This window comes from Perca flavescens, chromosome 8 (genome assembly GCF_004354835.1).
Source record: "Perca flavescens isolate YP-PL-M2 chromosome 8, PFLA_1.0, whole genome shotgun sequence".
In the NCBI taxonomy this organism is placed as follows: domain Eukaryota; kingdom Metazoa; phylum Chordata; class Actinopteri; order Perciformes; family Percidae; genus Perca; species Perca flavescens.
This window is the reverse complement of record NC_041338.1, coordinates 24,650,922-24,676,561: the sequence shown is the minus strand read 5'-3', so window position 1 is coordinate 24,676,561 and position 25,640 is coordinate 24,650,922. Positions and strand designations below refer to the sequence as shown.

The 25,640-nt window shown below is 41.5% G+C and overlaps 1 protein-coding gene across 6 annotated transcripts in view; it reads left to right on the top strand.

Annotated features, from left to right (window-relative positions):
• The window catches only part of mctp2a (multiple C2 domains, transmembrane 2a), a 33,535-nt gene extending 16,213 nt beyond the window's left edge, over positions 1–17,322 (top strand). For all 6 annotated transcript variants that reach the window (XM_028585382.1, XM_028585380.1, XM_028585377.1 and 3 more), the window contains 6 exons: positions 7,047–7,166; positions 8,304–8,345; positions 13,012–13,121; positions 13,242–13,351; positions 14,533–14,630; positions 16,778–17,322. In XM_028585382.1, coding sequence (XP_028441183.1) covers positions 7,047–7,166; positions 8,304–8,345; positions 13,012–13,121; positions 13,242–13,351; positions 14,533–14,630; positions 16,778–16,837 — 540 coding nt within the window. In that variant the 3' untranslated portion in view covers positions 16,838–17,322. The remainder of the gene's footprint in view (positions 1–7,046; positions 7,167–8,303; positions 8,346–13,011; positions 13,122–13,241; positions 13,352–14,532; positions 14,631–16,777) is intronic.
• Positions 17,323–25,640: the final 8,318 nt, after the last annotated feature.

Sequence of the window (25,640 nt, the reverse complement as noted above, 5' to 3'; positions counted from 1 at the left end):
AGAATTTCTCTAATTAGGTAATGTAACAAAAAAAGAAGAAAAACTCACACATTTAAACAAACTTTTGGCAAATCCTCATAAACATTTTCATCAGTGAACGGAAATACAAACAAGAAATTTAGATTTTTTTTTCCTCCCTCTTCTTGTTTATGCTACGGTAATGAGCCTAGGATCCGCACTTTTCAAGAGTTTGACAACAGCATGCTCCTTTCTCTGAGAGAGAGGAAATGTGACAGCTAAAATCTTCATAAAATAATGTCCTTTAGATGTGCTTTTCACTAAGACTGAGCGAGATGAACGTGCTATACATCAGCAGTGACTGCAGAGGGGTCACCCAGAGTTCTTTGCTGCACACAAGAATGGGACCTGTAGATGGAGCTACAGCACTGCTGGAAACCTAAATGGAGGCACTTAGGAGATCAGTTACTTTTCCCAACAGGACCCATTCGTGGGAACAACTTGGAGTGAAATCCTCCATTCTGTGCATTTTACACCCAGGAACACAAGTTTCTTTCACAAAAAAAGAAAAGAAAAAATAACTAAATTAGCATGTATTAGCCAGCCAAATTAATCTGTTTCAGAAGTTTAAAGTTGGGAACAATTTTGATTTAGATGAAATGGATGAAAGTAAAAAAAAAAAAAAAAAAGGATAATTTACACTTGAAAGCTGATTTTGAGCTTTGCTGTCATTAGACCGCTTTAAGTATTTAAGTAGAATTAATATTTTAACACATGAGCTACCTCATCTGTCAAGAGTTAGACTAGAAAGAAACCTGTATACCTTATGTGAGTATTTGAACCGTTTTCTTTTTGTTACTGCCAGGTAGCAACTGCTTTAGACATCATTTGACAACCTGTGAAATGCTGATTGCCTCACATCACACACTGTAAAGATGGCATTTGATGAATGTTTGATGCGATGCAGCTGTAAACACACTTGGCAGCTGCAATGGGCACTTTTTTGGGGGGCTGATAGAATCATCGTCTCCCCAGATGAGGGCAGAACAGGGTCAGATCTGGCTCCAAAGGTCTCGGGAGACCAGCTGTGTAGAGCCACAGCAGTCGGGGCCATTAACAAGAACACCAGCCCGGCCGAGATCAAAGCCATAATCAGAGTTGTCATAATTGGTCTTGTTAACACTGTCCCTGAAAATGAGATGCTTTGTGAGTCTTGGATCTGCCTATTTGTGGTTTACTGCATTGCAGTGTGGCCGAGCTTTTGTGAGAACAGCGAGAGGACTGTGCACGCCTGTGAATTGTCTCCTTGTTTCTGTTCTGCATCGGTTTTATTCTCTGTTTGAAAAAGTTGGAGGCCTTATAGGAGTGGGTTTCTTCAGTCTCATGGGGGTTACACTCTCCATCTCCATGGCTGAGGGAGTTCTCACAGACTGTGTAGTGGGAATGTGTCTAGTAGGAGAGAAAAAAAGGTGACAGTGATGGCGATTTGTGTATTCATGGTTTTGAGCCTGAGATCTATTAATTATTAAATGATAGGCTATGACTACTTGCAAACTGCTCAGTAGTGTCTCCTGATTGAACACAGTATTATTATTTAGCTGCCCTGAATGTGTCAGTTGATAGATCTGGAGGACGGCTGAATGCAGTGTGTGACCTTGAAACATGTCCCCTTATTAGTGAGATTAATACGCTTTCTTTGCTTATATTCACTTCGTTAGATCTGTGAAATTGTTCCTACTTTTATATGTTTTAGGACATACATTTCAGTCTTGAGAAGAAATTTGATTCAATTTAAACATACTAAATTCAACGTTATTATTTAGTAATAAGTAATTTTTAAGTAAAAAAAAGTGTCCTCAAGTGTCCTAATTATAGCTAACTGCACTGAATAAATATGTAGAGCTTCATCTGTCGTACTTGGTCGTTTTATATTATGTGTGTTTTCATGTATGCTTTAATGTTTAACCCCATTGTGTGTGCCATATCATAATGACTGCCTTTAACATACTCGCCACCTTCCGAGTCACAGAGGACACTTCTCCCCAGGCAGCCGAGGCGGCGACCTGCCGGCCCCTGTGTGTGGCTGTTCCGGGGCCGGTCTTGGCCCCGGCGCGTTAACGTGCGTGTGAGCTGAGCTGACAGGGCGAGAGAGTCCATGCCACTCCCTCCCCACCTCCTCAGGGGAAAAGGCTCGCATGGCAGATCTGTCACCCAGGAGGTCGCTCAGTGTTAACGCTCCCGACACGGATTAAACACTAGTGGCCAGTGCCGGAGTGCAGGGTCAGTGTAGCCACCACTGACAGGCACCACGGGGCCCCCGCTGACTGCCCTGCTCCAGCCTCGTACTGGCGCTACTCGAGCCCTGGCATGTGTCAGACAGGCGGGGAGACAACGGCCAGAGCTGGCCCTGTGAGCAAATGATAATGCTTTGCCTTGCACGGCTGCTCTTCCTCAGTGCTTTGATAAGAGCTGCTGTCACCAATTTTAAAGATTTATTTTTAGTTTTGAATTTACCCAAAGAATATAATTGTTTCTGCTTATATTTAGCTGTGGCTTTATTACTAAAATGTGCACTCTTGTTACTTTTTTTAACTAAGCTTTTATAGAGCAATATATTAGTAATAGTAGTAGTAATAGTAATAATTGTAAACAAAGTGGTAAAACTAACCACTTAACTTAAGTAACACAAATACAGTAAATATCAGTGTTACTATACTCTATTAGATTTAAAAATTGAATTGTGAATTGCTTCTCACTCTAGAACTGTTGGAGCTGATTTCATCCCGCTGAAGAGGGACATGAGATTCCACATTTTATTGCTCTCACTCATATGTAGCCTCTCTTCCCCCCCTCCCCTCTTCTTCTGTGTCTCTTTCCCTCTCCCCAGTTGATAAGACTTGAGCTGAGCCTATGTGAAATATTTATTCACCGTTAGCTCAAAGCACCATGACTGCCCACACACTCTACCTGCCCCGAAGAGAAATCTTATCTGTGCTTCCTCTGCCTCCGACACCCCCTGAAAGCCTGTCCCCACACTGGCCCAAGCTCAACACAAATTACATGTCTCATTGCTCTGCGTTTACAGCTACTTTAAAGCCTGCCGCTCCTGTCCCAAACATAAGCCCCTCAGCCAGACTCTGTTTCAGCCGGGCTGAAAAGAAAAAAAAAGACCTGCGTGAGCTGAGCCGCTACTTGTGCCTTTGATTCATTATTAATCTCTTTTTTAATAAAATTATATTTTAATTGAGGAAGTAATGTAGATTAATTTTACTGCCCTTGATTTCACCCAGAAAATGAACATCTCTATCAAAGTAAAGACTATTCCAGGATTTGTAGAGGATCCTATTTGTTTGTTTTTTAAATAATAATAATGGTATTTCTATATTCCATTTTTGCACATAGTCACATGCACAGACTGGCCTTTTTCTGTTCGTTACACACACAAAAAACACACATACACAGAGACAACCATACACATACATACACAAACCCTGCAGCCTGTTGTCAGTTTTGTTAAACTCTTTCAGTATATGTTCACGTAATCTGGCATCCATCCACAGCCCCCATGACTGACCCTCATAATGCTGGCTGCCGCTATCCTCGCTTTGTTTAGCTTTCCAAGTGGAGTGCAACTGAAGAGAGTAGGGAAGATACAGCCAAGATTAAATCTTCCGTGTTTTTGGATGATGGTACATAGTCTTAAAAATAAGGGTATTTTTTAAATGTACCACGTTAAAAAAAATTGTTGTTTTTAGTTAGCTGTTTTTTTTTTTACAGCAACAGTAATGATATTGTATGGCCCCATGTGCTCTGACATTACTCCAATTAACAGTAGTATGTGTGTTATACTGATGTGACGCCTATATTTATAGGCTGTTATCTGCCATAGTGTATAAGGAGAGCATTTGGCACCCTTGCAGTCTGATAGTACGTCTGCCAGTCAGTAGTTTGGGTTGGTAGACTGGGCAACCCCCTCCTCTGTTAATCAATTTACAGGATGGTAGAAACTCTTATAGAGGGTGTCTTTGTCCCTTTGTTCCTGCTACGATCCCTTCTCCCTCTCCTGGGAGAGTGTGGGTGGTGGGAGTTGCCATGCTTGCTCAGCTTTAAGTTATTTTATTCACACTTTTAATCGCTGAGTGCTTTATTATTAGGTACTGGATTCTGCTGGCCAGGGGATCTGCATGAGAAGGCGCAGAATGCATTTAGTGGAATCATATTAATGGCACTATAAAACAAATCTGTCAGGCCGTTCTTAACCCTGCTGGCAGAATTGCTCTGCCCGGGGTTGCCCCCTTCTCCAAGCGCTTACAGGTGGCTAAGGAGAGTGCATCTCCATCATCTACTCCACCGTGTGCTAATAATTTTATTAATTCATTATTTTTGTCTCCCTAGGCACCCTGTGCATAATCATACACACATTTTTCAGCTAAATGGTGTTTGTCAAGGGAGGTTTCCTACATTAGAGACACTCCTCCCAGACATACATACCAACACTTGTTCAATTACAAGTCGTTTGTTATCCAATTCTGCTGTGTGTAAACCTAAATGCTCAGGTATATCATTAATTATTACCTCCCTTGCTTTTGTTTGTCGCTTTATGGCATTTTTAGTTAAATAAATGAATGTTGTACCACTCGTGCAAGATATTATTAGCATTGTCGTGTTTAAAAACTTCAAGGTTTTACTTGTCATGCGTAATTTGTTGACAGGTGAAAAAATACGCAGTCAGGCCCTTAAGACTGAAATGGAGCCTCTTTGATGGCAATTAAAATGTGTATTATTTTTTTTATAGAAATTTACACTTGCGTCTGAAAGGTTGCACTTTGTCCAACATGTCCTTTAATCACTCAGCTGCTTGCTAATAAAACATAAACCACTTAGTGGGGAATTAGTTCTGTCTCCATTTCACAGAAACTCTGGAGAATGTGGGGAGACAAGGGGAAGGTTTAGTCCTGCCTCTGCTCATTACTGTGGGATGTCTGACGGCAAAGTCTCAGTCTGTGCACCTGAGTAAAGGAATCCAAGAGCTTTTCCCAGATGTTTCTCTGGATCGTTTTTATTAGTGTTAAAAAAAGCATGTAAATCCTGAACACATGGGCTGACATACCATGAGGGAGGAATTGAGAAGATATTCCTGACAGTTTTGGTTTATACCCTCATTTAAGCACTCAGTTTAGACACAAGGCATTGTATTTCTGTAGGCTTTTATCTTGTCCACTGAGCCAGAACACGGTGAGCAGAAATTTGCATTAGTGGGCGATTATGAATACCTGTGACAGATTCTCTCTGCCGGCTCCCTGGGCGGAAATGAATTGGCTCCCTCTGTTGACTTGCACAGGAAGACAGAGACCAAGCAATTAGACTTTAGTGGTTAATGTAGCAGCTTTTGCAGGGAGGGCAAGGAGGTTCAACATTCCTGCTGGGCTCATGTCAGTTTCCAGGCACATTTTTTTTTTTTTTTTTTCCTTTTTTATGAGAATACTGGGAATATGACAAGCTACCTGTCTGCCAGCCAGCTGAATTCCTCTGGGGTGAGAGTAGCTTCGCTTTAGAATTGCCTCATGGGAACTGAGGTGACAACACATGACTTAGGTTATTCATAACAGAGAGAAGATGTACTGCAGCTACCTCTGCACATCATGCATATTCATTGTTTACCTTTTTTTTTTTAATCCCCCACCAGCTCTAGTTTGTTGCTGTATACGTCAAATGAGCTCTTACAAAAAATAACAATAAAATATTGTTTGTTTCTTTTATACCTTGGTCATCCAGCTGTGTTTCTGCATGACGCTTCGGCTCACCTACTATCACCCAGGTTGTATTGAGGGATAATAAGCAGTACAGTGGTAAAGCCTAGGGCAGTTTGGCCACAGTGTTGTCTGCATTACTCATGGTTCACGTTTCCCTGGTGGCCGTTTGAACCTAGGCCTGGTGTGGCAGTAGGTAGACTGGCCCCCAGAGCAACATACACAGGCTCTGTATGGTTGCTATGACAGGAGCAGTCTGCTGTTTACAGGCCTGCTATTGAGGCCTGAAGGCCCCAGTGGTTCACATCCTGTCTCGGGCTTAACTCGAACATATTGTTCATAGTTTAAGCAGCCTCCAGCTCTTTGAGTCAGACTGCACAGTGCTACCATCGTGTGGGTTCAAGCTTCGCAGTTATACTTAACGTTTTGAAATAAACTTTGTAAAAAAAAAAGAAATTGTTAAGAAAGTCATATGAATGTAACTGTTGGAAAAGGATGCATTAATTATAGAAAAATATACAAAGAACGAGGAAAAATTGACATCGTTAAAGATGTCGGTGGTAAATAGAAGTGGACCATATGTTGGATACATTGGCACATAATCACACTATAATAGATTTCAAGATTCATCTTGCTGTGGGGGACATTTTTATTTCTTCCTGTCAACCGGTTGGTGTGATCCTCCTCACACATTCCTGATAATTTCAGCTGGAGACAGACTCATTAGGCTGTCACTAAATGGGTTTAAATGCAGCCGTCCAATTAGTGCTCTGCTGTGAAATGCAGTGGGTGTTGTGCAACGTGCTTAGCACCACTCCTTTACAGAATTATGAGGGATTACTCATTCAGTGTGATCCATCTTATTTCTGCTAGGGGTCTTGGCTTTTCTCAGTATCATCGCCACGGAGGGGGTAAATGTTGCAAATGCTTCTCCAGTTGCCATATGCGCCTCGTCACAGAGCCTCGCTGCCTCCGAATATAAGCGGATTTGATGTGCTAGTTAAAAGACAGCATACCATGCCTATCCATGTCATACTTTCTGTTCTGCAGTAAGGCACTCTGCCAGCGCAGTGTTATTGGTGTATTTAAATAGGATTTCAAGATATTAAAAGTTGTCCCTGAATGTCTGTTACTTTCAAACCACTAAGAGTAAAATCTCTTGCCATCAGCTGTAAATCTCAAAGGCTTTGCAGTCTGTAGTGCTTTTTATGAGATTTAGAATGTGGTTAAATCCATTATATATTTTGTTTTGGAAACAGGCTTGCTGAGATTTCAAAGCTGGGTCCCTGCTATGGTGTGATGGGCTTTGCGTTTTACTGTCATGTCCTGTCTTCTCAGATCTTCCTTGTGACGGTGTGGCACTGGGAGCTCTTCATGCTGCCCCTCTTCCTGGTTCTGCTCCTTGGCTGGCAGTACTTCCAGCTCACTGGGGGGAAGGCCAGCCCGAACCTGGACCTGGTGAGTGACACTGACGAGGACTGTGAACACTTTAGTATTCATCCATACACATCTGTAGATGCATGCTATTACAGTGCAAATTCAATCTATATGTTAACCCAACTCTGGTCAAATCCTGATGGAATGAAATCATTTTGGCATACATTGGACAAATTGCAGTTTTACAGTAATCTCAATTAACAACTCTTACACTTGCATGTACACTTTATAATATAGGAGCTGGTCTATAAAATGCACCTCACAGTAAGCCAGTTGTAGGAGCATTCCACATGTTTTATAGCTGGTTAAACTAGTTTCTACATTTTCTCCAGAGGTCCAATAAAACACCAAGCAGTAAGAAGCCACTAAAATCAAATCACTGCAAATGTATGTGTAGCCTATAGTCTGTTGATTTAGTCTCATCGTTGATTTAGTCTCATCACATCTGTAAATGCTGGACTGTGGTTCTCTCCAAAACATACAACTATTTCCTCTCTATCTACTGTTATGGAAATTATGTTTGCCCTACACATGTCTGTGAAGGTTAATGCTGTTCACACTTCTGACTGCCCTCCAATTTCACTGTGTTGGAAGCCTTCACACCGGCCAGCCAGGGGCCTGGCCTGCTCACACACACCCTCCCCAAAGCAACATCCCCGGTCCGGTGATTGTGTTTATGGCTGCTGGCAAAGATGCCGGCCCTGGGCAATGTTAAAGCCCAGGCTCACCCTCATATCCAGTGTTGAGACACTGCCACCCCCCTGTGACCCTCTGGCCGGCAATGACACAGCTCTGTTCTCAGGCAATGTCACAGTGTGCACCACATTGGGGTCAGGGATGACTTGATATAAAGTGATCTAGGCAACAGCATCCAAATTAAATGTGTTTTTTTTTTCCTCTTTCTGTTTTTCTGTGTGCTTATGTTGTGGAGAAATGAGATTGCTTTGGTGTGACAGTGCTTCTGTGAGGAAGGCCCTCTTTCACCTCTCCTTTTGTGTGAGGTCACCCCTGTGATGCAGTCTCTATGGAAACAAGCCTCTCCCAATAGGGGTGAATGTACTCAAAGAAAATTTCATTACTAGGTGTTTGTTAAAAATGCTCCAGTGCCCACATGTCCCATTCGTTTGAAATCACCCTCTACCCTTTATTTTCTCTTAGGTGAACATGAGCATGGGTGACGACGAAGAGGAAGACGAGAAGGTATTTTATCTTGTCTCTTTCTAACAATATAAGGGATAATATGTTTTGGTGGAATGTTATCGCTTCTCAGTTTTCACTATAAACATAAATCTTTTTAGGTCACCATAAACACCGACCGTTTTAACATTTCATCCTGACATTACTCAGTGGCATGTGTAAAAATCATTTTTGAACCTATCAGAAGGGTAAACCCTGCTAATATTTATTTCTGAATATCCAAGGTTAAATCAAAAACATAACAATGTTTGCATTGCCTCTGGTGGGTACAAATTCCTGGTTCGGCAAATAGCTCTTATTCTTAAACAAATGAACATTTGCTTCTTAGAAAATAGAAAATATTTTACCAAAGAGCCATACAGGTTCTAGTCTGTATTTTAGCATAGTCACATTGACAGTTGATTCTCAGAAGCTCTTTTCTAACTAAGAATAGACATATTTTCATGCATCCCAAATGAGGGCAACATCTATGAAACAGTTGTAGCATGTAATCTCTATTCTGTTCCTCTGAGTATTCAGTGTCACTCTACACATGCACTCCACCGAGAAACTGCAGCCCTTTGAAAATATATAAATCAAATTTAAACAGCGCTGTCAATTAGATTTTGCATAGATTTTGCACTGCTTTTTGGAGATAAAATCAGTAGATTTCTTTTTTTTATCATCATTTTCTAAATGGGATAGTTGTGTTGAGAATGACCTTTTACTACCAGAACAAATGAACAAAGTAGAATAACACAGCAGTAATCTTATACTTTGCCCCAAAAGGTTATCATCAGTCATTTTCACTTGTTTGTTTTTGAGAAATCATAAAGGATAATGTTTATTAATGTATCTCTCTAGTGTCTCTTGAAAAACAAAACAACAGGAAATCTTTAAGTAGCCTGAAAATTATACTTCCCCACAGCACATAATATTCAATTACACTCATCCTGCTGTTTTCTGTAAAGAAGGAAGAGTTAACAGGGATGTGTATTATTGCTTTATGGCAATGAAGTGTGGAAATAACGCAAAGCCTTCAAGCAATGACCCTTGTGCTGCGTGTCTAGGCCCAGGATTCATATCCATAATGCGCTCAATATATTCTGTTGTGATGACCTGGGGCTATGAAAAAAAAGCCAGCTTCTTTTAAAAACACAGGCACATCCACCAAATCCTGTCTGAAAGGATGGGCTAATTCACAGATGAAACTCGCATGATATGTCTGCACACACAAAGTGGGAAACTGCACTTTCTATCATTGCTAGAAACAGGCAAACTGGTGCTTAAACAAACCGCAGTGACACTGAAAATTCTGTGTATTTATGAATATTGAATTGAGCAGGATTGCCTTTATGCACTGAATTTAAAGCCATTGCTATATAGAATGATTATTACATGTGTCTTTACCTTGACACCTCAAGATATAATAAAATGTGTTTACTTTTTTAGTTTAGGAAATGGCAGCGATTTTAGAAAGGTTTAAGATTCTCTCAATATGCTGCGTGTGTTTCCGAACTCTTCAAGCTTTTTGAAAGGTTTTCCAAGAGCCTCCCTAAGCCCTTTCACACTCAGAGGAAATTAAATATCTCCTTTCATTTACTAATTAAGCAGTCACCCATGTTTGTTTTAAGCTGTCAGCTTTAATTTAAAGTGCCTTTTTTGAAAGTCTTGTTATGGTCTTGCTGTCACTTGAATGTGATATCATGCAGTTAGATCAAGCAGTGTAGCTTTACACCTCCTATCAAAGTTGTCTTTAGAAATATTTGGGGTTAAAGAGTGATCAGTGTTAAATTTGATGACTTCAAAGCCTTTGTTTTTTTCCCCTAGTCTTTCCTCTAACATGTGAATAAAGGCTTTTCCCTCTGAGAAGGTTATGATTACCACTCAAATATGTTTTTATCCCCCTTTTTCCCCCTTGAGGAAGGAAATATTTAAACCTCAGACAGAGCAACAAGAATGTGAAGGCATGACGTTAAAGAGAGACGAAAGGCAAGGCAGTGTTACAGCAGGATAATACAGAACAGATTCTCTGCCTGTGAACAAATCTGTCCTCAGGGAAAGAGACAGCTTACAAATTATGTGTGGGCAAAGTGACTTCCCTTTGGCCTTAGGTATCAATTGTGCAGATAGACAATATTTAATCATAACATAAAGAAACAGAGAGGCAAAACAAGTCCATAGATCTCCAATAGAAATTAAAAAGGAGGATGAAACAGCCCTTTCATTGCCCCCTGGCTGGCAGTGCTGGTCTGGGGTTGACTTGTTCCCAGAGCCTAGCCCAGGGGAGATAGGGGCAGGGGGAGGATCTGGTTGTGGGGGTGCTAGACTGGGCTGGGGGGGGTTACTCCATCTCTCACCCGATAGTCCACAGTCACCGCTGGGTCTCCTTGAGCACACCAGTCAGACAGACTGCCCATGTCATGATCTGTGGCACGCATTACAACCACCACATGAAAGCCTATCAAAGATTTTTTTGTGTTTTATCCCAGCAAAGTTTTTTGGGGGGTTTATTGTAGCTCCATGTGAGATAATTTGCCTGTAACACAGGTGTTTTTCATTTAGATGCACTTCTTATCTTTGTCAAAAATATTCAGTCTGAGAATTCAAATTTGGCACCGTTTATTCTAATTAGAATGATGCTAAATGAGCTTTTTCCAGCCTTTGATAACACCCCACATGTCTGTGAGAGTATGTTTACCTTTGTGCAAGAGATAAAATTGGTTCTCCATTAACACACCTTAAAAGGAAGCTTTTACAATTTTATCTGAAATGAGAATATGATTTCACACAGGTTTTCTAATCAGCAGACATTTAGGATTCATTTAGTCCATCCCCAGTTTCCCCATCCTTTTCCATTTCAGATGGAGATCTTTTATTTATTTTTGTTTTCTCTGCACTCATGTACATGCCGAAAGAGAAATGAACAAAGATAAAGAATATCATCAGATGATTAACATAGGAAGGACTTCAGTTTTGGTCGCTAAGGAGATGAAGGATTTCAAGAATCTTAAAGCATATGAATAATGATAATCATGAGAGCTCTGCCTCTCGATCCACACTTCAGAGTACATCTATTTGTCTGTTTTTCCTGTTAGAAATGAAAGCCATTATGGTTTCTTTTCCTTTTTGCCGGAGCTGTATTTCTGGCTAAATTTACCTTGAATGTTTATCCAGTGCAGTTACTGTAAACAATGTTTCATAGCTCTTATTAGATTTAAATTCTAAATCATGGAATTGAGCTAATCTAATGATGCTCCATATTGAGTGAGCTATCATTTCTTAATGCAGACACAGATTGTAATGGCTTTTAGCAGACTATAACAGTGTTCACCGCTTTCAAAATAAACTTAGGATAAAGAGCTCAATTAACAGCTGATGTGGAGTAAAGGACAGGACACACATGAAGGTTTGCTCGCCTCCCCCCAATGCAGTAGAGTGGAGTAAGATGACGCATAAACACAGATAGTCCTCTTTCCCCATGATGAGACCATGAGATGGTAATCTCAAAGAAAGCATATTTGTGATAGTTTTCCCTTTTTTGGACAGTGCTGAGCCTCCAGTGTCTGTCCAGTCCAGAGCCCAGTGGGGGAGGCTCTGCTAGTGTGGGAATTGCTCTCTTCCTGCGCCTTTCGTGGAGAAGAGTGGGCCTTGACAGTGGGGAGTCTCTGTGTGCTGGCAGACAGTGTGTTCCCAGGGGCTGCCTCATGAAGCTCTGATAAAGGCATTTTGTCTGGACCCTGTCAATGCACACAGGCTGCGGCTTCGGCTGACTTGTAACATAAACATATAGACATCCCCAAGCCTCCTGCTAGGGTCCATCAGAGTGCCCTCCCCCAACACTCTTACTCCCCTTCTCCCTCTCACTCTTCCTCTCCCGCCCTTTGTCATCATACCTGTCATTATTTCCTCCTTTTGATGTGAGGCTTCTCAGCCCTCTTTAGCTTGTGTAACTTGTGTTATCTTTAGTCACTCCTCTGCCTCTGGAAGGCTTCACACTCATTGTTATTTCCATCCTTGATGTGATTGCATTTACTGTATTTCATTTTGAGAGCCTCCAACCCCCTCATGTGTTGACGTATTGCTTTGCGAGACCCCGTCATCAGTGCATTGAAAATGAAATAATGCTTTATGTGCAGTGTTAGTTGTGACAAGAATCATACGATTGAAAGAGTGAACACATTCAACTGGTGTTCTAAGCAGGGTGAAGTGTTTTTCTCATACAGAGAAAGTGTTAGGAAAGGTTAGAAAGCCTAGCCTGACAGATTTGTAAAAACATGTTCAAACTTGTCCTGTGCAGGCTGCTGGAAAGGAATCTTTCCTAAGTTGTGAGGCCCCTGCACTCCTTGTCTAGGTTGTCTAGTCTGCCTGATTGCGGATGGCCATTTTGTGTACTTTTCATCTATCTCGAGAGTCTTGATTGTGCTGCACTTGTGCAACAGCTCTATTGTGTGTGGCGGACAAAAGCTGAAATCTCTCAGCCATCCACATAACAGCCTCTGAGCACTGAGTCTGTCTCATCTTCAAAAGCATAGTCTGAAGATGTACAGTGTTTGCTCATTATGGGCCATTCAATAGATAAATCACACATAATAGCACAGCAGAGATAAACTGCTCTTTGTCTACCATGCCCAACAATTGACTTACAGTGTACCTCATCAGTGTCTGTGCATTTTTTATTTTTTGTTAGGAATCCGGGAAAAAGGGTTTGATGGATAAGATACATATGGTGCAGGAAGTAGTGCTGACTGTCCAGAATGTTTTGGAGGAAATCGCAAACATTGGAGAGCGAATCAAGAAGTAATTTGAACATTTTATATCTATCCTAACAAAATATCCAAATGTTTTAATTAATTAACGGTAATATATATATATTTTTATAGAACTTCATATTAATCTGACAAAATTATTCTTTTATAGCATATTCAACTGGTCTGTCCCATTCATGTCGTGCCTGGCCTGCTTGGTGCTGTTTGTGGCAACAGCGCTATTATACTTTATCCCGCCACGATATATTGTGCTGATATGGGGTAAGTTCTACATCTATTCATTCTTAAAATAGTACAGTAAATAAAAGATTTTTTTTTTTTTTTTTTTGCATAGCTAAAAGTGTATTTGACAAATATCTAAAGTTTCTTGTTAGATCCTTCATTACGGTGACCAAAACATTCAACACAGATTGTATTAAAAATTCAACGCCCCTAAACACTGTTGCAAAACACAACTGTTATTCAATCTTCCGAACTGCAAATCCACAATTTAATGAAGTACAGTAATTTGAGAACTCTGCCATGCCTACACCTCTGCAGATGCACAGAGATCAGACAGCTGCAGAGGTTTGCTCTGCTCAGTGTGGGCTGATGTAGCAGAGCCTAGCAGAGGCGAGGCCTAAGGTTTGTGTGAAAACAAAGCAGAGGTAGAGTAGCAAGCTGTATATAATACATGATGTCCTTGGGCAGTCTGTAGGCTCCTGGTCTAGCCTCTCATTATCTGCTGTAGTCATACAGAATAGACAGTCATCTTAGTGGTCAGGGAGATATGCTGCCCTTAACAGGCTCTCCTCCTCCAGCTGTAAGCCCACAACCACTGTACTTCCACACTGCCTTCAACACAATCAATACCAAAAAACCATCATATCAAACAAAACACACACAGTCTGAGACACTCCTCTGCCTCCCCAGTTAACCCCCATCTCTGTGGTTGCAAGGCAAGCCTTTCAAGTTGCTTGCACATATTTAAGTCCTTAGGTTCTTTGTCTGCATGTTGAGGTACAGGCAGTACCAAGCTGTGAATATAATGGTCCCATTACATGACCCCAGAGATATATATGTTCTTCTCTGTGGTAAGCAGCCATGTGCAAAGTAAATATAAATGTGCTAGAAATAATCTGATTGAAGCAAACAAAAGTGAGGAAAAGTTGTCATAAATGGGTGCCTTTTTCATTATTCATTATCATTATCATTATTCATCTGCTTTAATTGATTCAGTATCACTTTATTCATACTTCTCCATTATATTGGTCTGGCTTGAATTCATTTTGGCTGAAAGGGATCAATTGAAACTGCATCATATAATGCAGTTACTGATACACCGGTGGGAACTCTATATTGTACAGTACATAGATAGGGTTTCACAACTCTGTTTCTTATTAGTATTATTATTGACACTGGAAAATATGCTGGTTGGTATTAATGTGTTCTTGTTTTCACAGGCGTTAACAAATTTACCAAGAAGCTGCGCAACCCATATACCATTGACAATAATGAAACACTGGATTTCCTCAAGAGGGTGCCTTCTGATGTTCAAAAGGTAAGGGTCCAATTTTACATACAGATAGGGAAGGAATTCCCTGAAGATTTCTGCATTATTTGCTGTACCAGAATTCCCATGTGTTGCAGAAATATATCCTCTGGCTTTGTTTGATTATTAATGGACTCGCGCCTCTAAAGCAGCTCTGGCCCAATTATTCCTCAGTGCAACTCCATGTAGTCGCCTGAGTAAGGAGATGCTCAGATCTGTCCTCAGCCATATTGCTGCAGCCTCGTCCGTTATTAGCAATTTTGTCTGTCTGATTGAAGCGCTGTGACATTAAAGTTGGTGATTGGCCAAGGGCCGGCGGAGGGCTCATGACGTCTCTGGCTGTTGTGTCAGCACAGAAACTCTGATGTGGCCTCAGTCACTTCAGGGTGGTAGAGTCAATTAATGTAGTCGTGAGCCCCAGTCGTCTTGCTGGGTGCCATATGTGATTACATATTAGCCATGGCTGATATATCATTTGCATTTACATCACATAGCTGAGGAGAGCTGTCAGGGTGTTGTAAGTGGATCTGGGTGCCTCGTCGTTCTCTGACTGAGAATTTTGCTCGGCCAGGAAATGAAGTGCCACACAGTGCCTTCATCTCCCAGGTTCCTCGCCAGACTGAATTCAGCGAGAAATCCTGACAGTCTGGATCTGGGAAGACACTCTCACCCCAGTCTGTTTCTCTGCTGCACCCTTGATGTCCTCCTGCAGCAAGCCATTGCTGACTTTTCTGTGATGTTGGAGGTAGCCTGTGTTGTTTGAGATTTGGCTGGCTGAGTTGGCAAAACAAGGTGGTGAACACATTTTGATTCTGAATCCTTTGTATGTCTTCTTCCCCATTGGCATACAATGTTTGAGCTTTGAAAATGACTCACTTTCAAATCTTAAGGAAACAATACTTTTTAGCCTGGTTTAAAAGAGAAACTACATCTTGAAAATAGCTCCAATCATAAAAAACAAAACGCCCTTAAGATTCATCATTTACGTTTCATTATGTGCTGTGAAAAAAAACCTTAACATGATATACACAGGAGACCCAAGACAATAGACCACATATTTTGTTTTTGTTGACTTAGAACTTCAATCCTCAGATAGGTTTGGACACAAAAACACCACAAAGGCTGAAAATTGACTCCTGTCTTTCTTGCAAATGTGACTTGGCAATTAGTGCCTGTGCACATCTACAAAGTCTGCCTCAAAAGGGGACTTCTGACAACACTGTGTCTGTCCTGAAATAAGAAGCATCTGTCAGTTCTGAGGACAGTTTCATGTTCTGATGCAGAAGGCAGTCACTTTGTTCCCACATTCCATCTCCCATTCTAATAATGGAGACCAGCTAATTAGCATAGAGTTCTTACCTTTATTCAACAGATTCACCGTATTGTTTGAGCTCAGCAAGCATGCTTCAAAAGCAAGTTTTCAAATTCCAGCTCTTCTCCCTTTCAGTTTACCATATGATCAGTCCTCTTTGGATTATGGTGGCAGTTTTGGGAAGAAAAAAATACGGACAATTGAATCAAATTTTTTGAATGTCAAAGAAAACATGATTCTATAACATACATTTATTTGGTAAATCCATTTGAACATCAAGGAATTTCTGGAAAAAGAAATAGTGAAACATGAGTGAATCTATCTTGAGCTTAATTCTACAGTCAAACAAGGTTGTTAAGTTCAAATGTCACATCTCAGGTCTTGTTTTCCCTGAAGAAAGAAAAGTCACACCAAAGGTCTGTAAAGCCGCAAAGAAAGTAACACGTCAACTGATGTCGGTAACTTAAACAACTTAAACTCGCTTTATACTATTCTCAGAGTTGAATAAAGTTCTTCTTTAAGAAACAAATCTTAAGAGTGAGAGATTATGCAGTTTGCAACTCCCTCACTGGCCTGGCAGGTCATCTCAACAGTTGATGTCTGTTTCTAATATTGTGATTGTGGTGCAGAATGAGGGGGGCGTACACTGGTACGGAACCCTTGACTCTTCAAATCCTTCCTCCCTGTGATTAATCCCCTCTGCTCCTGTGTTTAAAAAATGATTCATTACAGGCGAGCCCGCCTCGCTTTCCCCTGCACCAGCTCTCCTCAGGGGAGCCATTACCGTGCGCTCCACTGAGCTCGGATTACCTGCCTCTGACCAAACTCCTGTTTGTTTTTACAGGTGCAGCACAGCGCGCTGAGAGCGCCCACCAGCCAGAACCAGCCGCGGAAGAAAAGGTAAGCGGCGCGGACACGCTGGATGAAAGGCTGGTCTCCCTTTGAATATGGTACGACGCAGTCCACCTGACAACAATGCTCCAGTGCCAGCAGAGCCCATGACCCTGTGCACCCCCACCATACCACCCTAACTCTGCCTCCTGCTGCTGAGGGGCAGCCAGCCGCTCTCTGGCTTGTGTGTTTGCCACCCCCCTGACAGAGGCTGTGAACTGCAGCAGCTAGGAGGGCAGCACATGGCGCTGTCAATCACAAGCCTGGAGGTAAAGAAAAGAGAGCGCTGCAAGGCTCAGCCTTCATCTTTGGAAATAATTTAGAAAAGGAATGAAAAGCGTCGGGTTTGGCTTACCTTAGACCTCCACGGCTTTGCTTTTCTTTTCTTTTTGACTTTGGTGAAACTAAGAAATTTGACTTCAGGTTAAGTTAATACAAGCAGTTTATGGAAAACAAACCATCGCAATCTTTTTTTTTCTATATCCATGTGTTAATATAAATAAAGGTTATATATCGCAATATATTTTTAAATATTTAAAATAATGTGTTTTGACACACATTACAAATATTGGCACAGAGTACTGAATGCTACTATTCTTTTTGTGGTAAGGATCTACTGAATATAATGCTCTCAGCTTTTCTAGTTTCATCCCAGCAACAAAAATAGATGTATGTACTGCACGTGTATTATTTCCAGGTGACTTTATTTGTTACTTTATGTTAGACTGATTAATTTGAGAGTTTTATTTGTACTCACTATCTTGTCTGCATCATCAAATAGAGAATTTGCAGGAATCCTGAATAAAGAGTCTTGATCAGTTTGAGCTCTTGTTTTTGGCCATGTTTTTTCAATAACTGCACTCTAGTGAGGATGGATTACACCACTTCTTTACTTGAATACACAGTAAACACATCTGATTACACAACACAGCCATTGGAACAGAGCTCACACACCGGCCACCGCTGCGCCTTGGTTACCGAGCTCACATCAAAGCTGTGTGGCTCCAGTGTGCTTCCTAATGCATTGCTTTGTTGCCTTCTCACAATAACAGGGTCCAGATGAGAGAGAAAGAGCTCATCTCACAGAGAGTACTTTCTCCATCCTCAGCACTTAGTGCTTTACATTTCCACTAAAATCACCTGGCCTATCTAATGGTTACACACACACACATTTTTCCATCTGTCTCCCCACAATAGTTTTTTTTCCAAGAAGAGGGATATAATATATCCTCTATCAATTTTCTCATCCATATGTAGTTTACATACAAGAAAATAATAATTATAGACACATTTGGCCATTTTTGACAAACATTTGAGACTTTTTGATTATTCTCACATTAATGCCCTACTGAGAGAAAGAAAGTTCCTTCAAAAATATTTACAGTTCAAACTGCACTGATTCAATATATTAGCTAGTCTACATAAGAGGCAGTTCACCATTCTAATACATGTTTGCATGAAAACATTTGTTCTTGTCTTTCTGATAGTAGACAAATGACAAAGCACTCTTTTTCCTTTTAAATATACATAGTTAGAAATGACGTTGGGCTTATCTGAGGCTTGGACCCCACCATTGGGAGTTTGTTCTAACTGATTGGGGAACTGAGCATCACGGCCGGGTGCTCCCCTCCTCAGCAGTAGCGCGCTGGTGAAAGAGCATCCATCTGTGCTTTGTGAAGAGTTTGATTGGCTCAGGGGGACCTGGTGGAGCCCCGGGCTATCTCTTTTGACAGGCTGATAGAGACATCACTGGGCTCTCCCAGGAGCTGCCACCAGGGGTCCATTTCAAAGTAAGAGGGTGTGGAGGTGACCCTGAGCTTCTGACAAGCTAAATCCCACACACTGGCTGAAACCCTCCGACATTCTTGGCTCCATCGGGGCTGAGGGGCTGGTTTTGGCTGTGCTGGGAGGAGGGCAGAGCTGGGGAGGGAGGTGTGGACGGTACAAGGAGATCACTGGCAAGAGCCGATGAAGTGTCCCCAAGAGGTGAAACCAATTAAGCAATACTCCCAGGGTACTTTTAATCGAAATTTCAGCAAACATCCAAATTGTAGCACCAGGACATCTAAATCTCTGACAGAACATGTACAATTAAGAACCTGGCAATTTAGCTAAATTTAAAAAAAAAAAAAAGAAAAAAATCTCACTTTGGTAAAAAGTTAATTTTTAAGTTACAATAATATTGTGTCATGGGCAGATATATCATTGAGCCAAATGCTGCCATTGACATTACAAGAGGTATGTGGGAATACGGTTGCCTGCCTCCGAGCTGTCATATCTTTGGATCTGTGGCACTGAGGATGTGGACTTGGATATTCCCTGTATCATTCATAGTCAATGGATTATACAGAAAAGTCTGACAGGGTTACAACAATTGTTGATTCGGCTCTGCATGCACTAGTGCACACTCGTGCTACCTATTCGTACACACATACAGTGTGCACACACAAACATACGATTCTCTTCAAAGAGGTGTAATCATATTTAAGGAATTATTCATCAATGTATTTTCTCCTGGGAAGGCTACGAATCTCAGCAGAGGAATGCACTGTGCAATATGGTCCCTGGATGCAGTGGGGAAAATCCCTGGATGTTTTACAAGCTTGCTAATGAACATTTTGAGCCACACAGCAGTTAACATTGTCTGATCACATTTTTTCTCCAGTAGTTGTTGTTGTTGTTGTTGTGCACGGTGTGGCAGTGATGTCTTCATCAGGCTGTCAAAGAGGAAGTGCCTGCAGCTGTGGCGGATCCCCCCAGAGCCTGTCACACTCCTTGTTTCCATGGCAGTCCTTCAGGCAGCACCACAGGCAGGCTGTGTGCAAGGACCCATACAACCTGTTTTTTCAGCAGCCGCTCCTCTGATGTTCAGCCCGGGAGCGGGCGTCAAACTACCAAGTGCAGAGAGGGAGAACACTGCACCTTTTCTCTGCGCTGCTTTACAAGGAAATGCATAGTAAAAAAACCTCATTTGAATAAGCCACTATTCCCAGCACCTCCTTAGTAATTGTTACATGTGCAATGTCGTTAAGGTTCTCTGACCTCCTATCTGAGAGACATAATGCGCACAGTAGGACAAAATAAGAGAAGCACGACTCATCGTTGACTTACATGTGTTAAAGCATTTGTGCATGTGTTATTTGGTTTGCTTGTACCACCTGAGAAGCAGGTTATGGAGATCAGTGGCTGCGCTCCAAGTCCCAACTGGCCTAAATTAAAGGTGCAGAGGTTACAGTCTGCCTCCAGACAGAACCCTTACACCAATAAAGAGCAGAATTGCCGGGGCATCAACTCAGCGACAACACAATTCAAATGACAGAACAGACTGAGTTTGCTACAGTTAGGTTGTTTGCCTATACTGCAGTGCCCGTTAAAAACGTGCCTGTTCGAAACTTTCAGCTTTCTCAAGAACTGCTCATCCAAACACTCAGCACTGCGTTTCTTTGGGTCCTGAGCAATACACCTGCCATGCCAGAGTTGCGTCTCCTCGCAATGCTAGCGTATACAGGTTATTTGCTAACAGCTACTGTTGTTATTTGAGACCAGGCTATTTCCGGGAACAAGAGCGGTTATTACGAAAAGTTTGAATTTGCTACAATGTAACATCTCTGGTCTTATTTTCTTCATCTGTTCTTAAATGTACTTTAACAAGAAACAGAGAGCGTACATACGTAGTACTAATAAATATGTCCCATAGATCTCAAGAGCTCACACTCAACACCGCACTTCCTTGGGTCCTCAGCAATACACCCGCCAAGTGTAAAGTTGATCGGATGAACTGTTGTTGAGAAAAATAAAAGGACAGACAGACCGAGACGTCTTCCGTAAACACATCTAATACCTGAGGAGGCTGCATGGGGAGCTTTTAAAATTATGCAATAGCCTGCTTTTTGTGTTTGTTTCAGATAGTAACTTAACCAATCGGCACATTGCTTCAGTCTCTCCCGATGATAAAATATATAAATCATGGTAACCAGGATTGATGTTGTCTCTGGGAAAAGGCGTGGGAATATGACTGAGATAACAACAGAGAGAGAAATGGTCGCTAATAGCAGCTGTTTTCAGTAGCTCCAGTTTACTAATAATTCATTTTGTGACCCACAGTACACGCTGGTGTTAAGACATGGCAAAAGCCATAATTCTTTATAGCATCAAGAATAGAAGATGGCCTTTTAGAGCTGAAATTAAATCATTGGCCTTTAAAAGCATCTCTCCAAGGGGCAAGCTGCATTAATAAATTCAACTGATTCTGCTTTAATATTATTCAGAGTGCATTAAAATGAAGACAACAGCTGGGATCATGCCCAGTCTCGGGAGTATTGCTCGGGCCAATGAGTGCTGGCGAGATGCAAAGCATGTCTGAGCACAACCCTGCGTTGTGGACGGGGGGAGACACAAGGTCTCAGTGTTACAGGTGCAGGCCTGACAGTTGCTGTTCCCGGATCAGAGGTTGTTGGGTACTGACACCGGCCACAGGACAGGTACCGCTTGCCTCAAAAACAATGTCACATGGGAACAGACACCTGGCCACCCAGCCAATCAGGCCAGCTACTGCCACAATCATGACAGTACTGCTTATGGGAACTACAAGAACCTTCAAACAATTAAATACTTTGGTTTATTGCCACTGTATGGAATAGTTATGGTCTCCCTTTGTTAAGTTAAAACTGCACTGGCTTTGAAAAAAGGAGAGGAAAGAAAGTGTTAAGCTTTCTAACATTTGGTGTTTCTGTACATCAGTGCTCTATAGTTAGCACGAGCACATGCGTCAGGAAACAATACAAAGAATAATTGAACTGCATATTTCATTCTAATTAACGGTGATATAACACAATGTGACTCTCAGCCTCCTGAGGAAAGAGCACCATATTTTGTTTGATGAATCTGCTAAAGCCACAGCTAGTCTCGCCACTAACCCCTGGGGAATCAGGTATCATTAGAGATATGAACAGATCTGCTTTTTGTCTCGCTGAAAGAAGGGGAAAACGCATTTCCTCCATGCTGGCACATGGGTGAACGTGAAAGTGTTCAATATTAATAGCCTTTCATCAAGGACACAATTAGGACACCTCTATTTGACACATTCTATAGGTTCTGAATGAATATGGATATATGCTCCCAAGGAAGGAGCCACTGGCTGAATAACAAAGTGAAATCTCCGGCAAACCCAGCAGAATGAAGAATGCGCAACATGACAATTGGGGATCTGATGTATTATGATCCAATGTGAATTAAAAGAAGCAAGAGACTGAAAAGTGTATTATTATTAGCCCGATTTATCATTCACGGCCAAAGGCAAGTTATATATTTATCCAAATTAGCATACATGCCGCTATACAAACACACAAATGCAGCACACATATTAAACAGGCCACATTTCTTTCATCTGGTACACTAGAAGTATTACTCTTTATACTTGGAAATCACATAGACCCTACTGTGTGTTTTTCAGTATCTCTTTTCCTTTCAAGAGAATAAAAAAACCATTAAACCTTAACACTGGTCATGGATCAGTCAGAGGTTCACAAAGAGCCGATTTGATTAGTGAGTGCGTTTTTGGATATGTAATTTTCTACACCAGAGGTTTGTGTTGCTGACTGCAAAGCTAAGGTGTGAAGAGGGCTGTGGCAAAGTGAGGAGACTAATCGCATGTGTTTCACCCGTGAGCACCGTCTCCTCCAAGCTCTGCCACATTATGACACCAGAGAGTCATGTAGCACACGAGCACAGTTAGGCCCATTAACCAGAGCGGCTAATTACCGGCTCCTACAAGGTCTTCAAGCTCTCAGGCAATGCATGCTCTCATTTCTGATTAAAAACATAAATGCATGCAGAAAAGAGAGGATCAATTACAACGAGGCAGAATAGATAACAGCCCCATACCAGAGGAATTATGCTGGGTGTTTCATCGGAGCCGCTTGCTCTGTGATGAAGGTTTAAAGAGTGTGAAAAACTGTGTTTGTTTTATTTATGATGCTGCAGTGTCACCCACTGGGGCCCAATTAGCCTGCGACTGATGCCTTGGAAAGCATCTCGCTGCGCCTCTTTGACAGGAAATGAAAGCTGTACTTGCTTCTGTCCTTCTAGTGACCCGTGGGCTTCAACCTGTTGAGGGCAGACTGGCCAACAGCAAAGACTCGAACATGCCATCACAACCTCCTTCCTTCTTTCAGGCCATTTGCCAGTATATTTCATACCATGTAACTTTGTCAACAGAGGACATCATGGGGATAAAGTGCCAGTTTCGGAAGTATTTAGGCTATAGATTCACTTCCATGCCACTTTCTCCTGGCTGCTTTGATAGTGATGCTCTGTAATGTATGCATCCTTCTCAGCCTTCTTACCCACATGAGGGAGCACCACCATAAGGAATGAACCTGATTGCAATGTTGGCATGAGCTCTTACACCAGCTTCAAACCGTTTGTCAAAGTAATTTTCTTAATTAACTGCGTTGTGCTCTGATTAAAATAATATTTGCCAATTTACATCATATCAGGCAGCACTGGGTTTAAATTGGCTTTTCATGGACGTAATGCATATGTTTTACGACAAGAGAGAGAAATAAAGCAGTAAATGATCTAGTCAAGCTTTGATATGGTATTATAAATACTCTCAGATTTGGGACATGCTAATTTTAGCGGGCAGCTTCTTTTGCAGTCTTGATAACAATAACTGTATATAAACCACTGTAATAGCAGTCCTTCACACCTTCCTCTTTTCTCCATTAGACGTACACAGTGCTTCATGTAATCCTTGAATTATCACACACACACACACGCACACACCACACACAAACACAGAGAGACAGTTTATTAGTTTCAATAGGCAAATGAAAAAGAAAGTCTATGGTCCTTTAAGCAACCAGCAAGAGACCAATTAGCAAGTATCTCTATTCACTTTCTCCATATATCTACTTAGTGAGTGTGAGGGAGAGAGAGGACTGGGGGGGGGGGAGGAGGAGTTTGAGCGGCACAGACAGGAAGAGAGAAAACAAAGCCATCATCTCCCAGTGCTTGCCCTCCTCTCCCCTCTCCTCTGCAGCTCCAATTACTGGCTTCTCTCCCTGCCATCAGTATGCAGCAGGGCCGCTCTTCTCCTCCACTCGCCCCAGGCCATTGAATACGTTACCTCCGCTATGGGGCTCGGGGCTCAGGGGCACTGCGCCCCCTAACCCCCTGGATAATTTGGGATTCCTGCTCCTGCCTTGGAGAGCTGAAAACAAATAAAACACCTAGATAAATAAAGAAATAAGGTTGCCTCACAAATATCCAGAGATCTACTGATTTATTGATTTGTTCATTCCTCTACTTATTATTTGTAAATCATTACTGATCCGCAGCCACCCACACCTCCATCCTAAACCTACGTGAGAGAGGATGAGAATGCACTTTACTCAAAGTTTTGAGCAGCTGAGGCAGATGGAATATAGTTTTTAAAAGTTTATTTCTTCTTCTAACCAAAATGAATGAATATAGAGTAATGTAGTGCCATTGTTTTGTAGATATTCAAAGTGAAATGTATTATTTCAATATACATATTTTTCTTTTTTTATTCTAAATTACAATTTACATAAAAAAAAACAATTTACCAACTTTGTAACATTTGATTTTTGTTTGACATTTGACATGCTGATTTTCTATCTCCTCAGTCATCACTTTGTTTCCCACAGAATGAAAACAACCATCTCAAATCTCCTTTACTTGAAGCATTCTGCAAAAACACAACCCTTTTTTGTTTTAAGCAAAGACCGTTGTCAGGTGAGAATAACCATTTCCGTTCTTTTGCACCCCAAAATCTGCACAACACACTCGAGGCAAGTCTATAAAGCTGTTCAAACTAGACTGCCTTTGGCTCAGATTTCTTTTCAATCTCCCTGTCTTTGTCCAAGGTTTAAGGTTTAAGATAGCTCACGGCTACAGACCATACAATTCTTATTAACTCACTTCAGGTTTCATGCACAATACAGAAAGGTGTGTTTTAAAAATCCTTTTTTGAAAAACGGACAAAAAATACGTTATGGAGAACTAAAAAAGCCCCATAATCTATCCCCCCTACATACTTGTATCAGTATCCAGTGCTTAAGTGGAGCTGAATGTACTGAAAACGCATGCAATCATGAGGTGGAATGAATAACAAAAGAGTGCTTCGCTGCGGATCTAAAATTGTGAAAGAGCATCTCCGTCTGTCTCAAGCCTTTTACGTTGATAAACACCTACACTGTAGTTCTCATGCAGTGGTCTGTGTCCACAGCTGCTCTTCCCACTCGCCTGCGAGGAGATGCACGCTTCGCTCTTTTGGGTCTCATGACTGACTGAATTGTTTTGGAGATAGGGATAACAATGAAATACAAAGAAATAGGGTGGAAATGGTGGCGTGAAAAAGGGAGATCTTCCACTTCATTGTACAGCTCGAGGAGGTAACTGAGAGCAAAACCCCAACGTGGGCCGTCCAAGTCAGATAGCACTCACATCGCACCCAAACCACTCCATTCTACTCATAGTGACATTCATGCCTGTTTAATATGCTTCTGTTTCTCCAAAAAAACAGTTGGTGTAAATGATTACTAGATTACTTAATGTAGCGCTGAATCAATTCTCAAATGTGTCTGTCCCTGCTATACAGAGCAGGCGGGCAGTGGGAGCGGAGAGAGACAGTGAGTATGATAGAGCCATAGGGGGAATTATGAGACTATTATTTTGTTACTCTTGGCTTCTTACAGAGTTTTTTTCAGTGGATGTATCTCTATTTTCATAGTTGGCAGCAACTGGTCAGCCTATGTTAAATCTGCTGGCCACATGATTTTATTTTGTGATAT